Source organism: Rhopilema esculentum, chromosome 21 (assembly GCF_057945365.1).
Source record: "Rhopilema esculentum isolate cy_ngs chromosome 21, ASM5794536v1, whole genome shotgun sequence".
Classification (NCBI taxonomy): Eukaryota; Metazoa; Cnidaria; class Scyphozoa; order Rhizostomeae; family Rhizostomatidae; genus Rhopilema; species Rhopilema esculentum.
This window is the reverse complement of record NC_142835.1, coordinates 3,238,610-3,254,001: the sequence shown is the minus strand read 5'-3', so window position 1 is coordinate 3,254,001 and position 15,392 is coordinate 3,238,610. Positions and strand designations below refer to the sequence as shown.

At 38.4% G+C, this 15,392-nt stretch overlaps 3 protein-coding genes across 3 annotated transcripts; all 3 read right to left on the bottom strand.

Moving 5' to 3' along the window:
- Positions 1-324: 324 nt before the first annotated feature.
- On the bottom strand, positions 325-7,104 carry LOC135684861 (metabotropic glutamate receptor 3). The gene is made up of 3 exons (XM_065200544.2): positions 5,473-7,104; positions 4,748-4,865; positions 325-3,017 (listed from the first exon to the last, which is right to left on the bottom strand). Exons 2-3 carry the CDS (start codon positions 4,830-4,832, stop codon positions 502-504), a joined length of 2,601 nt encoding a protein of 866 aa, XP_065056616.2. The 5' UTR covers positions 4,833-4,865; positions 5,473-7,104; the 3' UTR covers positions 325-501.
- Positions 7,105-7,496: 392 nt separating this feature from the next.
- On the bottom strand, positions 7,497-9,070 carry LOC135684864 (serpin B6). The gene has a single exon (XM_065200550.2). The coding sequence runs from the start codon at positions 9,005-9,007 to the stop codon at positions 7,664-7,666; it is 1,344 nt and encodes a 447-aa protein (XP_065056622.2). The 5' UTR covers positions 9,008-9,070; the 3' UTR covers positions 7,497-7,663.
- A 397-nt stretch (positions 9,071-9,467) lies between these two features.
- On the bottom strand, positions 9,468-15,370 carry LOC135684865 (uncharacterized). The gene is made up of 3 exons (XM_065200552.2): positions 14,835-15,370; positions 13,376-13,587; positions 9,468-11,832 (listed from the first exon to the last, which is right to left on the bottom strand). Exons 1-3 carry the CDS (start codon positions 15,368-15,370, stop codon positions 11,006-11,008), a joined length of 1,575 nt encoding a protein of 524 aa, XP_065056624.2. The 3' UTR covers positions 9,468-11,005.
- Between the last annotated feature and the right edge of the window lie 22 nt (positions 15,371-15,392).

The window sequence follows — 15,392 nt, the reverse complement described above, 5'->3', positions numbered from 1 at the left end:
GAAAATACTTTCGCAACATTTTCTTTCACGATAAAGTCGCTTCTTTTTTAGCTTTCAATAATCCTTTGGCTGACACGTTTTCAGACACCAATGGACCAATGTAATTTTAATGTAATAAAGACATCCTCGCAGTTACACCCACGCTTCCCTTTCCTGTTCTTTGTGAAATAACCAGAGTCGAAGCTTTTGGGTTTCTTCCTTGTTGTAGACTTTAAAAGGTTTATGAATAATGTTACTTGTTCAGTCTTCTTCATTTACGCACCAAATTAATTTTTTCTTTCACTCGTTTCCTAAATAGTGAAACAGAATAAAAGTATTTCAATATTCACACTTCAGCCCATAAAGTCTCACTTCTCAATACGCAACATTGCTTACAACTATTTCTCTCTTTTCAGAGTTCCTATTTTTGTCAGTTTCTTTCTGAATCGACTTAGATATGAAATTCTTTCGCAAGGTAGAGAACCCACGTGCCTGTAGATATTGAACTCAAAACACAGCAATTTAAGTGTTTGTCGCCACGTCTTTTCTCCTTTTTCTGGGATTAAAGTCTTCGCGGTCCTCTTCAATTGTGCTAAGAGAACTGATATTCAGTGTACGAAGATGGGGACTATCGACGATGCTGCTTTGAAATTGTGAGAAATGCTCAGTTACCGGCACAACATCTTTCGCGCAATAAAGTTTCCAAATCTTGGGACCAAATATACCCATAAATGTTATAATGCCGATTATTGTGGTGAAGTTGGCGATAGCAAAAAAGTATAAGAATATATCATCGTCTCTTGTCTCAAGAAATAGAATAACGATTATGAAGATCCCCCAGACAAAGCAGTTGAAGTACATTGTTATACAGATGTTGAACGCTTCATTGTAATTGGAGGGAAATCTTCTCGTCTTGTACGCATAGAAGGTGCAAACACTCATGACAATCAAGCATGGAAGGAGATTCAAAATGAAGTTGAATGATGCTGTTTTGCAGACTATGGCAATTCGACTACCACCCTCAATTTTGAGTTGAAAAACTTCAGGCGGATCGCCGAGAACCCAAATTATGCCTAACAGAAACTGTAAAAAGATAAGTGCACTGCAGATCAGGATTTGGGATTTGGTACTGACAAAAGTTGGTTTTGATGTCAAAACTTCTGCGGCGTTGAAAATACGGAAGATTCGATTGGTCTTCAGCATGACAGGAGTGTAGCATGAAGTTAGACTGACACCAACTATAAATCTTTGCAAGCGACAAACTGGTTCGGATGGATACAGCAAGAACACGACAGGACACAAAAAACATATGTAAAGCGCAATGAAAATGGTCAATGAAAGCTCTCTGCTCGATGCCTTGATGATGCGGTTTTTCCAGTTTCTTATGAAAAGGCAAAGGAAAATGGAATTCGCAATGATTCCAACGACCGAAGCGACAATGGTTACAGAGCGTACCGCCTCTTTTTGCTTCAAAGTGGCAGTAGGGATACTGACACATGAGTTGTTTTTCCTATCCGGTTTCTGGTGCCACAAACATAGAGAGCATTCGTTGTCAACCACTATCTCTCCCGAGCCACAGTCTTTGCAACTATAACAACAGAGATTGTCAGCCCATATGATCTTTTGGCCATTTTTACAAGGAACAGTGCAAAATGATTGCGGCAAAGAATTATTGGCCCAAACGATTTCTTTTTCCTTTAGTAACTGAAGAAACCCTACTCTGGAAGACTCGTTAAAAGACCATCTTGCAACTTTTTTGTACTTAAAGCCATCGAAATTCATCACCTCAAAATCGCGAGTATAGTATCCCATTTTATTGACGTTCACTGAGTGGCGAAATTCCGGACAAGAACTATTTCCATCACGGATGAATTGAGAAACATCCTTTTCAAAATGATAGGTGTATTTTCTGATTTTGTTTATGCAAGTAAGGTTCAAGCTAGGGCACCGTTTCAGTATGCTTTTTCTCAAACTACAAGCAATTGTATGAATGGTGCTTAAAGCTGGCTCCACAGAAATGTCTCCTAGCGAGAAATTACAGTCTCGCAAGGTCTGGTTAGAAGAACAGGAGCAGTTCTTGCCAATGCATTTGAAGTTTTCTTTCCAAAATTCCCTAAACCATTCATATTTGTTGCTTTCCAATGAAAGACCCATGAAGTATTGTTCAAATTCTTTATCTGCTGAGCTGGCATACCTTAACACCAGAGCTCCTCTCGCAGACTGTCCCGCGTTTATCGTACTAAGACGCCAGCTAGTACTTGAGAGCCACGTGAAACGTTTTTTATTGAGAATCCTTGCCTGTTCAAGAAGTGCATTTGTATCGTGCAGGCCTGTTATCAAAACAACAACATTAGCACCCTCTGCACTGTCTAAGACATTGATAGCTTTCTGGTAGTCAGACACCATTGGTCTTGCCGGTAAAGGATGGTCCCTTCCGATGCATATATTATTTTCCGACGCCATGTTCAAGAACTCGTGGCTTCCCCACTTGCCATAGAATCCATGTGAATAGACTATCGATACGTAACTCCAGTTGAAAAATAGTATGGTGTCGACCAATGCTTTAACTTGCAAAACATCTGAAGGGATCGTTCTAAAGAAGCTTTTATAATCCTTTCTGTCGTCGAACATTGCGCTGCTAGCTGAGTGGCTAACAACTGCAGCCTCTCTTGCCCCATGTACTACTGCTACGAGGCTTCCTTCCTCTGAGGTCGTTGGCCCCACAACCCCCATGTAATATGTCCTTAATGTGCCAGGAAACGAACGCACAAGAGTTGCAACGTTCCGACAGGTATCAACGATTCTGTAGCGTGCTTTCATGCCAAATAACAAATTTTTTTTGTTGATTTCATTTAAAGCATATCGCATTGTCTCGACGTTCACGATTCCTGTCTTCTTCAAGATTTTTCCGCAGTGATTTTCCGTAGAAGAATTGGTTTCATGAACGCTGAAATATCCAAGAAACTTGAACATTGCCTCCATACTGCCTTCATCGTCAGTTATAACATTCTTCTTTGTTTTTGAGCTGCGATCCAATGCTGTTGAAGAGAGTAGAATCTATTCAGAAAAATATTACAAACAATAATTTCAAGTATTACAAACAAAATAGTACATTAATTTCAAGCACAGCATAGAATAACTAGATCGATATTGTTCCCCAATGGCAGTGTCATTAAAGATCTGAACTGTGATTTTGAGGTCTACTTCAAAGACGCCGGAAGAGCTGCAGGGCAAGGGGGCAAATGGCTAAGAAAAAAAGGCCAAAGGATAACAAATTGAAGTAAATTGCTTATTTTGCGAGGGCAAGGAGATATTCTCTGTTTTTCGAATAACAATGATTAAGCCTTACATTTGCTTTGCCCCGCTGTGAAGAAGCTACTTTATAAGTAGGTGGAATTAATCTTATTCAAGTTTCATGTAATTCTCTGAAAACCATTTCGCTGCTATACCCTTTGCTTACAAAGAAGCCATTCACGAAATATATATTCCTCGATCAAGAAGATCAAATAATTAGAATTAGATTATTTCTTTTATTCACACTCGCTCCTTTTTTTATATTTTTAGTAAAAACCTATTCATGAAATTTTTGTTGCAAAGATTGATTTCTCTTCTAGAAACACGTGCTTTTAAATAGCCACAATAGATGGGTGGGGCGCCAAAATCGACTTGGCAACCCCAGGGAAAACATAGCCACCCTGCCACTGAAACTGAATACATTTTTATGATTCTTCAGCAGGGCTGTCGCTAGGCACTTTCACTTAGGGGGGTGCCAGTCACCAATTTGCCGACAAAATAGGGCGTGACCTAAGATATTTCAATGTAGGGGTGTGGCATTTTGACGCAATTGATATTGTTTATCAAAGAGGATGTTCTCGATAGTCAATCATCGCTTCAATTTTCGATTGACTGACGATTCGATTAATAAACTTTGACCCTTGTCTAAACCCCAAACTTTAGGTAGAAATTAGGTCGCCCTAAGTATAGGACATTAGATTCTAGACTCAGGCTGCCAAAAGGGAGTCATTTGAAGTTTTTTAATTGCTGAGGGCTTTTGGGCAATACTTTTAAGTTCACATCTTCATCTTATCCCAACTGTTCGCTAAAGCTATTGCTTTGGGAACTGTGAAAGCAAAACCCGACAAAACTCTACTTTTAGAAAATTTGCCGAAAAGAATTTTCTAGGGGGGAGGGGGGGGGTGCCGCACCCCTCGCACCCCTCCGCTAGCGACAGCCCTGTTCTTCAGGTTCAAAGCGATAGATTAAAGTAGTAAAGTTGAATTTGAATAAGCCCTAAAAGCCAAAGATGTGAAGTTGAGGGAATAGAATACCTGTATAGAATATCTGTTTGCAAAAATATCTATCCTACTAAAAAATATGATATAATAGACATGATCAGCTGTTTTTAATATCACATTGCAATTAGACAATTATAGAAATTACGAGTTTAAAGAGAAAGAACTTCTGTAGTTTGGGACCACAAAAACTACTAAAAAGATAGAATATCAAGGCAGAGCTTAGGCTTACAAGGACAATTTCCAAACAGAACTTTTGATTGCCTGAAACAAGGGCTGAAAAACCAACATAAAGAATTGAAAGAAGCTTCTTTAAAAAACACTTAAGAATGCCAGCATCGTTCGGTATTTTCTAAAACAGACCATTTCAGGTTTCCATGTTTCTTAGAAGTACGGTTGTCGTATAAAGTCACATTCGATTATTTTACGCAGCATCATGACATCATGATCAAATGCGAAGAGAAAATTAAACATACTTTCTTCTATCATGCAGTTGCCATGTCTTGACAATATTTGAAATACCAGAAATATTGTCATGCAGTTGATCAGCGGGCGCTCCATTCAGATTTGCTTCTTTTAAAATTTTGATCAAAGCTGAAGAAGATAATTAAACAGCTCGTTAGTCAGTGCCAAAAGTCAACCCTTAGATAAATGATATTTTCATTTCCTTTCTGTCCATCTAATTTCCACTTCTTATGCAATGTAGAAAACATCAATATAAATACTGCTTTGCATTTTGCTTTATAATCTAAAACAAATGGAATAGAAACCCTAATTGCCATGATACTTTTACCAAAAGTAACACAAGAAAAAAGCAGAAAGAGTTTTGTAATTAAAATTTTATCGCTGCTCACGTAACAGATTTCTTGAAAGCAGGGAAGCTATTTTTGTCCAGTGATTGGCTCCTCTAATTGATAAGCCTTGTTGGCCTAACTAAGGGTATTTCACATCCTCCGTAAATCCATTTCTGATATTACATGCAATAAGAAAGACACCAAAATAATACCAAGATCATTTGCTGCAGGCAAAACTCGTAGATTCATGTTTTTTGTCAATATTGTAACTTGAAACCGTTGAGAGAATTTAAGCTAGAGAATATGACATAAAACTATAGAGTCTATATAACGAAGCAAAGAGGGTGTAATAAATTCAGAATTAAATGTCAAAAATACTTTAAAGAAAGCTTTTATTTTACACTTACTTCAAACTGAAATGTCAATGTATATCTGACTGTTTATTTGTCACTTCTTCTTCTTGATTAGCAATTTTTCAATTTGTCAACGATTCTTCTATTCCGATGCGTCCTTTTAAGTTGGTTTTAGCTTGCTATTTTCTATAAGCTAATTGGTCCCTCGAATGCTAACTGAAAAATATCACGCCCTAATTGATACGTCTCGGTGCACATTTGCAGTGAGGTTTTCTAAGCAGCACTTTATCAATAGTCCGTCTGAATAAAGTAATGCATTCGCATAAATTTTTATATTTCGATCTTGCAAACTCGTTAATATTTGATGATTATTGTAAGCAGTTTTGTTGAAGTAAAGAATTAGATTTTGTTTACTGGATTACGCTTCGTAGCAAAAACGTGAGTTGTTTATTCATACTTTTGCGTCACCATTATTAAATCAAATGCTCGATACGTTTGATGCAATTGAATTCTTGCAGGTGGTCCAAATCTAAATAAGAAAAAACAAGTAGTCTGTTGATTTTGTTGTGACACAAAATTTGATTTACTGTGTAAGTCGTATTGCAAAAGAGTTAAATTTAAAGATTTTAATAAGTTTAATTAAAAATGGTTGGGGACATTCATCCTCAGGAACACATTTCTACTGTCACCAGAATAAGGTGAAGTCCATTCCTATTTCTCTATCAATTTAGCACAAGTTTTTCCCCGTCAGCAACTTTACCTTGTCAAGTTTAGTGATTATATTTTATGTTCTAAAGCTAAAATTCAAGGCTATTTTTATTGCTTGCATTGCATCTAGGACCCTTTAGTACACTAAGATAAGTCTTGGAGCACTAACGTCTGTTTTTATGGAGCGTCGTTTGTGTCCCTGACACACCTTTTGTCCCCCTTACTTATCCCAGGCTTTAGCCATCACTGCTTGTCCATGATGTCAGTGGCCTTCCTTTTTTTCCTGTTTCCTCAACCTTTCCCTGGATAATGCACCTTTGGGCTCCGACGCAGGTTGAAAAGTGGGGGGGGGGGCCAAGGGAGATTTTAACAGTCATTACAAAAGAATCTTTAGAAAGCACTATTGTTTTGCCATGTAAAGAACTGCATCTTTCTCAAATCATGTCCATCCTTAGAAGAAGGCTGGTCCTTATCTTATCTAACACCCACTGAAATTATAGCAATGCAAAAATATGCTTGCTCCTCATCGCACGCAAAACTGTGCATTTTTATATTATTATCGCAGTCCTAATTGAAAAGGGCACTACGTATTTAACCGATTTTGTCGAGTCTTCCTTCAATCGAGTAAAGCTGCTTCGTCATTTGAAATGTCATTAATTTGCACAAGAACCCTTTCTTACAGGAAACGAAAGTGTTATTGTGATCGAAATACTTTGATTGGGGTTTAAAGCTACAGCATGGGAGCTGTTTTGATCTGTCTATATAAGTCGTATTGCTACTTGGAACGTCATGGATTTACAGGAAAATCAGTAGCGCCAATGCAGTGCCCCGGGGCCCGTCATCAAATTTAGGGTGTTTTCTTTTCTTTAACGATTCCCGATAAAGATGATTTCCGAGCACCTTCAACGATCTATTCTAAAAGGCCCTGTTTAACATCAGATTTAAAATCCTCTTGTGTCCTAATGATAGATATAACATATTCTTCGTTATCGTAATTTGCTGAAGCTCATATTGCATAAAATTACGCAGAAAATCCTCTTCTCCTTTTGACACTATTAATATCGGGAAAATATCTAAATATACAAAGGGTAGAATCAATTCAGAAACAAATGCCAAAAATTTTGATAAACTAAACTTCAACAACTTCTGTTTGACAGACAATTTCTAGCTTTGGTTAAAAAATCTATGAAATGGGTCAAAGAAATGATTTCAATAGCCATATTTCAAGCCAATTTGCAGAATAGATTTAAGTAACTTATGCACTTTTAGGAGTATGATATTTGTCAAGTTTGGTAGTCAAAAAAATTCTAGAAATATTTTTCTATGACGTCACACTTTGGAACTCTTAGCAAAAGCAAAATAACGTCATGTTGAATAATCATAAACATTGATTTCTCAATAATTGTAACTAACGATTTGCACACTAAGAACACAAGCAAACTATTGATTAAACACGTTGGAATTTACTTACAATGTCATTAAAGCTATGCTTAGTTCTATGCAACTGACAAAGGTCAGTACAGAATCCTTTGCTGTATTAAGGCGAAAATCTTCCTGCGAAGAGAATGACATTTGTTTTTGTATCCTTTATAAAGAACAAAAAAGGCTGGTCAGCACGAAAAACTGGCGTCAACGACCGGCCAACGAACACGGCGGTTGCAGCGGCTGCTTCTGTCCCCTTCTCAGTCACTTGAACAAAGGCCTTGTGTATGGCATCAGTCACAAACAGGGGCGATAACTTCTCCGCTAACATACCAGAGAAATCGGCTTTGTTTCCAAACATAGATTTAATGTTCAATAACTTGAGATTCTTTAGGATCTCATAACTGGATGTTAGTTTAAATTTAGGAATTATGACTTCCACTGGTGTTTTGTAGGACTTCATCTTCTCGAGCGCTGTAGAGTCCAGATCCCTCTCAGCAACATCAAGGCTGGTGCTTTTTGGCAACAGTAGCAGCATTGAAAACTCGTTTCCTTTGTAAGGTAACTCTACCCCAAGAAAGGTGTCACTTGACTTCAGGGTTACATCAAATGTGCCACGCATCATATCCAGCTTGATTTTCTTATTGGCAGCGGTTGTAAAGTCTTGCTTTGATGTTTGCTTTGGGTCAAACTGGTGCTCCCACAATGCTTTAAAGTGGACTGCATTCGTCAGCACAAACCGCGTTTCCTTTGTGATTCCACCATTTGGAATCAAATCTGCTATCTTACCAGCCGTCTTCTCTTCAACCCATTTATTGATTGCACCCCTTGACCCCTCGGGATCATTAAAAAAGTCAAGCCTGCCAAGTTTACCGCCATAGTAATTAGTTATAGTTTTTTTGTACTTCCTTCGTATGAGTTCGAAAGTGTAAACCCAAATCCTACTAGCCACCTTCATACTACGCTTACCGCTGGATAGACGTGCCAAAAACTTTCCAAGACTCTTATGAACAACGAGTTGAGGTGAAGTTTCCCATCCTAATGCCGCTGCGATTTCTTTCTTTGTTTTCCCTCCAGCCCCTGCGTAGACAAGAGCTAATGTCGAAGCAATGCTGTATGGAGAGTAGAATTGGCTTCCATTCGTTGGTAAGGTTTTGTGAAAGTCGAAGGCAAACTTATTAATGCCTTTCAGCACTGTATCCCCCATTGCAGCTTTACGTGCCTTGCTTCTTTTCTTCGATTTCTTTTTTCCAAATTTTTCCTTTATTCTTTTTTGCTTGCTATTGTCTGATGATGATTCATGGCTTCTTTTTGGCTCTACAGTCACGGGTATAGCGGGCTTCGTGTCAATGTCCACACTTGTCACATTCGCAGCTGTTCCAGGTTCTTCTTTTACGTTTTCCAAGTCTCCCGAAACAAGGACAAAATACAGTAGCAGAAAACAAATTTTGAGCTCCATTGCTGTCACGATACAGAAATGATCAAGTGTCTTCTTCTTTGACGATTCAGATAAAGAAAACTTCCTATTGAAGCCGGAAGTATCCTGCTGTTAACGACATGCGGAATCATATGAAAATTTCCTTTTCCATCCGTGCTTCTAAAAGCAGACACGGACGGCGCTGGAAAATCTATCAAAATTGTTCTGGCAGCTATTTTACCTCTAAAGGGAAAATAGAAATAAAATTAAATAAAAAAGCTGCTGGATGGTCCGCGAAAGTCAGGCACCGCGGAGCAAGGGGACTGGGGGGCTTTAGCTTCCCATTTTGCAAAAAACGCCAAATAATAAGTAGTAAACTACCAGTGGAGCCTCTTTTTCTGCGATTATAGCCCCCCTTCACTTTTTTAAGACCCCTCAATTTTTCTCAATGCTGTGCGGGTTCCGGGCGACACATATTCATGCTAATGGACAGATAACCTGTCATTCATATTGACCTCAGTCCGAAGGGGCCAAGGTATCCAGAACCTTTTTATTTCTTCTCCTTGCCCTACCTTCCCCGACAAATGGAACTTGAAATAGATTTCACGTTGCATTTCAAACTTGTCAAAGGGACTTTCCCATTTTTCAGTAGCTCAGCTTGAGCTTGTTCATAATTTCCTCTTAACTTTTGATCAACTTTGAGGCTCGTGTTCTGATAAAATTGTTCTGATAAACAAGGGTGTAGCTTATTAGACATTGAGACACGAGAGAGAGTATGCCGATGGGGGCTCTCGTTTAGGTTTTCTTTACTAATCTCATTACTTAGCAAAATTTGTCACAAGCAATTCTTAATTTATTCGTTCTCTGCTAATATAAACAATCTACTTCACGACTACACCGAAAAATATAAGGGCTGTTCAACACACAAGGGGTCTGCAAGAGCATGAATTCAAATTTTTGCCTAAATCGGCTTACAGTATATTAGGTAAGCAAGCAAAGACGTTGTTCTATCAGAACAACCACGGGGGCTTCAAAGCAAAATTTTGCGAAAAACAAATAAGGAAAACTTTTCAACGTCACTTTAAATTTAATTTTCTGAAGTGATCAGAATATTTATGGACATTTTATGGAGATTCTAAATGACAATTTTGGACAAAAAGCAGTCTATTGATAAATAAATGGCTAACACGGCAAGTTACGGACAACGATTTTACTGTGTTTTTTTGCAGCTTTAAAGGGGGCTCAGCCCTAAGCCAAACCAAACTATATGATTTGATCTACAATTTATTCATAACGCAGTATACCTCAAGTTTAAAAATTCTAGAGATCTATGGTATATTCCATTAATAGCTTGAAAATTGCACGGAGAATATTAGATTGGATTTTGTGCAGATTCGCACACGCGAACAATTTATGCCCTTGAAGTTCTTATACATGTGATTTTAGTTTGGGAGAGGGCACCAGACATTTCTCGATGGAGAGGCCAGACAAATTACCACCTCAGAGTAATGAACCATGGTTTATAAAGCATTCCACAACATCTATGAAATCAATACGTGGTCTTGATGTTGTAAATTGGGCTTTCTCTTTCTGATATCTTTCAATAAGTCCTTGGCCATTAACACTGCCACTTTCTCTGGACTCGACTTTGAAGAAGATTCAAGTCTGAGGAGAGTGATTCAGGGACGATTTTCATGAAGGGGGGGGGGGGGGGGGCGGTTCCTTAATGCACTCGAGATCATGTGCCTCTGACACCAAGGCAGCGTAAACCGGGCTAGGTGGGTATAGCAAGAAATATTTCTGCTTTTATTATAAATCCTTATCCATAAGCAATCGAACGATGACATAGTTGCAGCTGCTAATGCCGTAGACCATAGACCAGGGTGATATTAGTTTGGTATCCAGTCCTTTTTGAAAATAAACATTAAATGGGATACAAAAACGGTAAATCAATCCTTTTTGAATTGCCTTTACAGGTGGTGAAAGGATGTTATTTATGTACAAAACTATACCTTGGATGAACATCACTTGTTTAAAAGTTCACGGATCACACAGGCCATCAGTATCTGGATGCCCATGAAAAATATAATGTTGTAAGATAGGGGGCAAAGGAAGCGTGAATATTTTAGCAAGCCCGCCATATTGAAGTTGTCTCCGTATAGCAACACGGGTGGCAATAAATAGGGGCAAAGGCTGGTCCTGGAAAGTTTTAATTGCTCTTACAGATTCTGCAACACGTGGGTTTGTTAAAAGTCGGTCATTCAAGTTAAGCTCTACGGATGTCTTGACTCCGCTTACAAGCAAGTAACTCGCCAGTTCCAAGGCCCCGTTTCGCGCAGCTAAATAAAGAGAACATAATCGCTCATCAAATTCCGGAACGGCGTCAAAATCGATACCGGCATTGACCATGACGCAAGCGCAGGCCATTGCCTTTTTGTCAAAGGCATGAGTCGTCATACTGAGGTACTGTAGGGCGTTGTACTCATTGCCACTTAGCTGAGCAAGCAGTGACCCGTCTCCGTGAGCTAGCATTATTCTTATACAACCAACATGCTTCTGTTTAGCAGCAATATGAATGGGAAACAGTTCAGCACCGTTCATAAGATGCAGAGCTCCATACCGCAGGAGAATCTCAACGCATCGCTCGTGTCCATGGAAACTTGCCGAATGCAAAGCAGTATTACGGGATATGCGGACATTGGAATTCTCGCTACTTGGTGGCTCTTTTGGAAAGGCATTAACAACAAAACTGCAGTCTATTTTTTGGTAATGCTGCAGCAGTACTTTAAGGGTCTTTTGGTGGCCTTGTCGAGTCGCCAAATGTAATGCCAGTTCTCCTCGTCCGTTCAATGCCAGGGCATCAGCGCCTGCGAAAAGCAACGATAACCTATTCAACCAGCAATCTCTTACACTTAGTAAACAAACCCAATTTGTTACCTTTGAGCTGTTACATTAATTTACTCCAACTGCTAGGGGTAAGAAGCGAATATAGTAAGTACAATTTAGGACAGATAATGTTGATATCTCTACGCAACTAAGAACATACTCCCCAATTTTGAATGTGGGTAGAGGATAGAGGAGTTTGTCTCAACAGCTCTGTCCAAGATTGTAGATAACCAATCATTTCATTTTCAGAGTATGCAAAATTTACAACAGCCCCCATGACAAATTAAACTTCTTAACCCTTAATGGCAAACAGCTCTTTACAGACAAACAGGATCATTTCTTGTATCTCTATTTTTTATCAGATGATATGCACCCAAATAAATCTGAAAGTAATCATCACGCAGTAGCTGTTTGTCATAAAATTAAATAGTAACATCTCGGATAGTATAGCGACATGTGATATTTTATCTTAAAACCGAATTCTAAACATCTTGATTATTTTGCAACTCAGCTTAACTGGTAGGCATGTTAGGAAGAGTTGCAAAGCAAGTTGTGATGGCAATGGAAGAAACTTGAATTTTTCTATTATTTCAAGGCTGCTTTGACGCGTCAACTGTTAAGGCTTTCGAATAAATACCCTTATATTGCTTTTCATCGTGTTTAGTAATCTGTTGGTTTCATCAAACATTTAGGAAATGTGTTCAACCATATTACAGAGAGCCAATCTAAAAGATGTTTCTTCGAAAAACTGTTTTTTATCTGTAGAAAGCTCAAGGAGTGCTTCATAGGGGAAACAATAGGTCCCTTGGCAGAGCATCTAATCTCCTCATTGAGGAAAATCTGCATTTAGTCGAAGCAAAGTAGGGCTCTTTTTATGGTAATTCAATTGAACTGCACAGGTTTTCAGCTTCATATGTCGGATCAGCAGGGATTTTTGGTGCCATCTCAGAATTGAAGATTTGAAAGCTTCCTAGTGTTTCACTTTATTGTAAATCGAATTATGTTAACTTGTCCTCGGGGAGTAAACTATGCCTAATTTTGGACGGAGACGTGCCATTTTGGCTAAAATTTTACATCAATAATTCCGCAAACGTGATGAAAAATATGCCCATAATTTTGCAGAGCAAATAAAATTTTTAAAGCACATAAAAAATCATCAACCAAATTTTGCATTTCCTATGCCCCAAAATCTTAATGTTACACATGTTTCATATTTTATTTCTAACTGGACATTCATTTTGTTGATGCTAAATCTCCCTCCTAATGATTTTGCAGTATTTCTCCAAAATAGTACCCATAGTTCTGCATGTTTCTTCAATTGGTACTCATAGTTCCGCACAAATTTCAAAAACTGATACCGACAATTTAGCACTTTTCAGGAAAAAGGTACCCCTAAATAATGGCACGTTCCCGTACCTTCAAACATGTTAAGGTACCCTACCCCCACCTTCCACCCGAGAACTTGTCTCCTTCTTTAGACTGCATTGAACGTGGATATGGACGCCAGTTTCTAAATAAACGTACCATTTTCTAGAAGAAGGATGACACAGTCAAGGTGTCCCATGTGTGCTGCCTCGTGTAGCAACGTAGAAGCATGGTAAGGACCGCCTTTAGCTTCTATATCGATGCCACACTGAATAAGGAGCTGCAGGCATTCCAGTTTTCCGTTTGATGCGGCCAAATGACCTGGTGTCCATGATGAATCATCGGAAACTGCATAGACATCAGCTCCTTGCCTGCAAAAATCAGACGTCATATCTAAATGCTGCCTTTTCTATTCTGAGGTTTAGCATTATACATTAAACAACATTAATGAGACACTTTAAAAGCGATTTAGGGATAATGCTCTTACATCTCACGTGGCTAACGTTAATAAACTAAGGCATTATGAATCGCATTTTACAACAGTTTTAAGATTTTAAACTCTTCTTTCTTTCTTATTGATTTTTCAGGAACACTTCTGCAACTTGTAGTCAAATATGGCCTAACGTGGTATAGTAATAGAAAACATTCTCATGAATAAAAAATGCTAAGGATTTTAAATAGCCAATAAATAGCCAAAGGTTAGCTAAGCTCACAAGAAGTGTAAGAGTTAATATTTCATTTATTTACTTATTCAAATTAATTATCTATTTCTTAAGATAAGTCTCTATGTTACAGTCAACATTGATACATAGCTTTGTAATAAGTTTTTTCAGAAGCTTGGTGAAAAAGAAAAGTGCAAATAGTGTCCCTTTTATTTACCTAAAGTTTTATTTTGTGGGCGAGGGGTCAACTTAAAAGTTTCTAGTTGCTAATAGCCACTGATTCATTTGCTTTACTTCAAACTTAAAATACCGTAAATCCTCGAATTAGCTCCCTGAGGGCTTATTTAGTTTTGATATTTTTGGATGGGGGCATATTCAAAGGAGCCTATACGAGGGAGGGGCTTATAAAATTATTGTAGACATTAAGAAGATATCATTAAAAGATCTCGTTTATTTTAGTAGGAATTTCTTTATGAGCTTTTAATTAATTACTACCAAAAGTATGAATTTGTTGTAGCAATTCAATAAAACGCCATAGGTAACCTCAGATGACAAAAATCATCAAATGGAGGGGTCCAATTCGAGAATTTACGGTAGCTGTAGGGGCTTATTCGAGGGGGGGCTTATTGAACGTTTGTAGTTCTAGGGTGGTGGCTTATTCAGGGGGGCTTTTTCGAGGAAGGGGCAATTCAAGGATTTACGGTATTCAGATAAAACATTAAATTAACGCTGACAAATAATGCTCGTACCCAATACCTTAAGTACCACACAGAAGCTGTAAAGAACTATTAGTAACTGCGAAACATTAAACTAAAATCAAAAGGCTGTACATAAAGAAACACGTGCTGTTTTTCTTAAAAAGGGCAATTTTGCCCGTATGAGTCTTAACCAAAAGACAAACATGTGTAACTATGGTTTTTACATGCCGCACTAGAGATATAGACTTGCATACATACTCGATTAATTTTTTCATACACTCAATATATCCAAATCTAGTTGCTTCGTGCAGAGGGGTCCATCCCCCATAACGCGCCAAATCTACACTTGCATTGTTTTTAAAGAGTTCCTCGATGCATTCTATGTGGCCATTGTGTGATGCAAAATATAGGGGTGTTCTGTTATCAAAATCCACTGCATTGACATCTGCACCTCTTGAAAGGAGAAACTCTGCGCATTTAGTGTGTCCTTCTGTGCATACGATATGGAGTGATGTCAGAAGCTGGGCATTCCTGCTGTCCACATGAGCACTACTTTGATCAAGCTTCAAATCCAGGAACAACTTTAGGATTCTATAGTGACCGAGAAGAGCTGCCTTTTGCAACAATGTTGGTCCCAGGTTAAAAAAAGCTTGCTCAGTTATTTTCCTCATGCAAAATATAACCTGTCTGGGATCACCTTCATCCACTGCATTGAACAGCTTTTGTACAGCATCAGCTGGCGAAAGATCTTTACCTGTAGCAGCCATATTTGTTATGATTACTGCCCTGCACATGATTTTGCCCTCTGCGAGGGAG

Excerpts from the sequence above, each read along its gene's own strand:
- LOC135684861 (XM_065200544.2), bottom strand. The coding sequence starts at position 4,832 with ATGGAGCGCCCGCTGATCAACTGCATGACAATATTTCTGGTATTTCAA. Across the intron at positions 3,018-4,747 it reads CAACTGCATGATAGAAGAAA|CATTGGATCGCAGCTCAAAA; the intron begins GTATGTTTAATT and ends TCTCTTCAACAG.
- LOC135684864 (XM_065200550.2), bottom strand. The coding sequence starts at position 9,007 with ATGGAGCTCAAAATTTGTTTTCTGCTACTGTATTTTGTCCTTGTTTCG.
- LOC135684865 (XM_065200552.2), bottom strand. The coding sequence starts at position 15,370 with ATGTGCAGGGCAGTAATCATAACAAATATGGCTGCTACAGGTAAAGAT. Across the intron at positions 13,588-14,834 it reads TGTATGAAAAAATTAATCGA|GCAAGGAGCTGATGTCTATG; the intron begins GTATGTATGCAA and ends TGATTTTTGCAG. Across the intron at positions 11,833-13,375 it reads CATCCTTCTTCTAGAAAATG|GCGCTGATGCCCTGGCATTG; the intron begins GTACGTTTATTT and ends TGCTTTTCGCAG.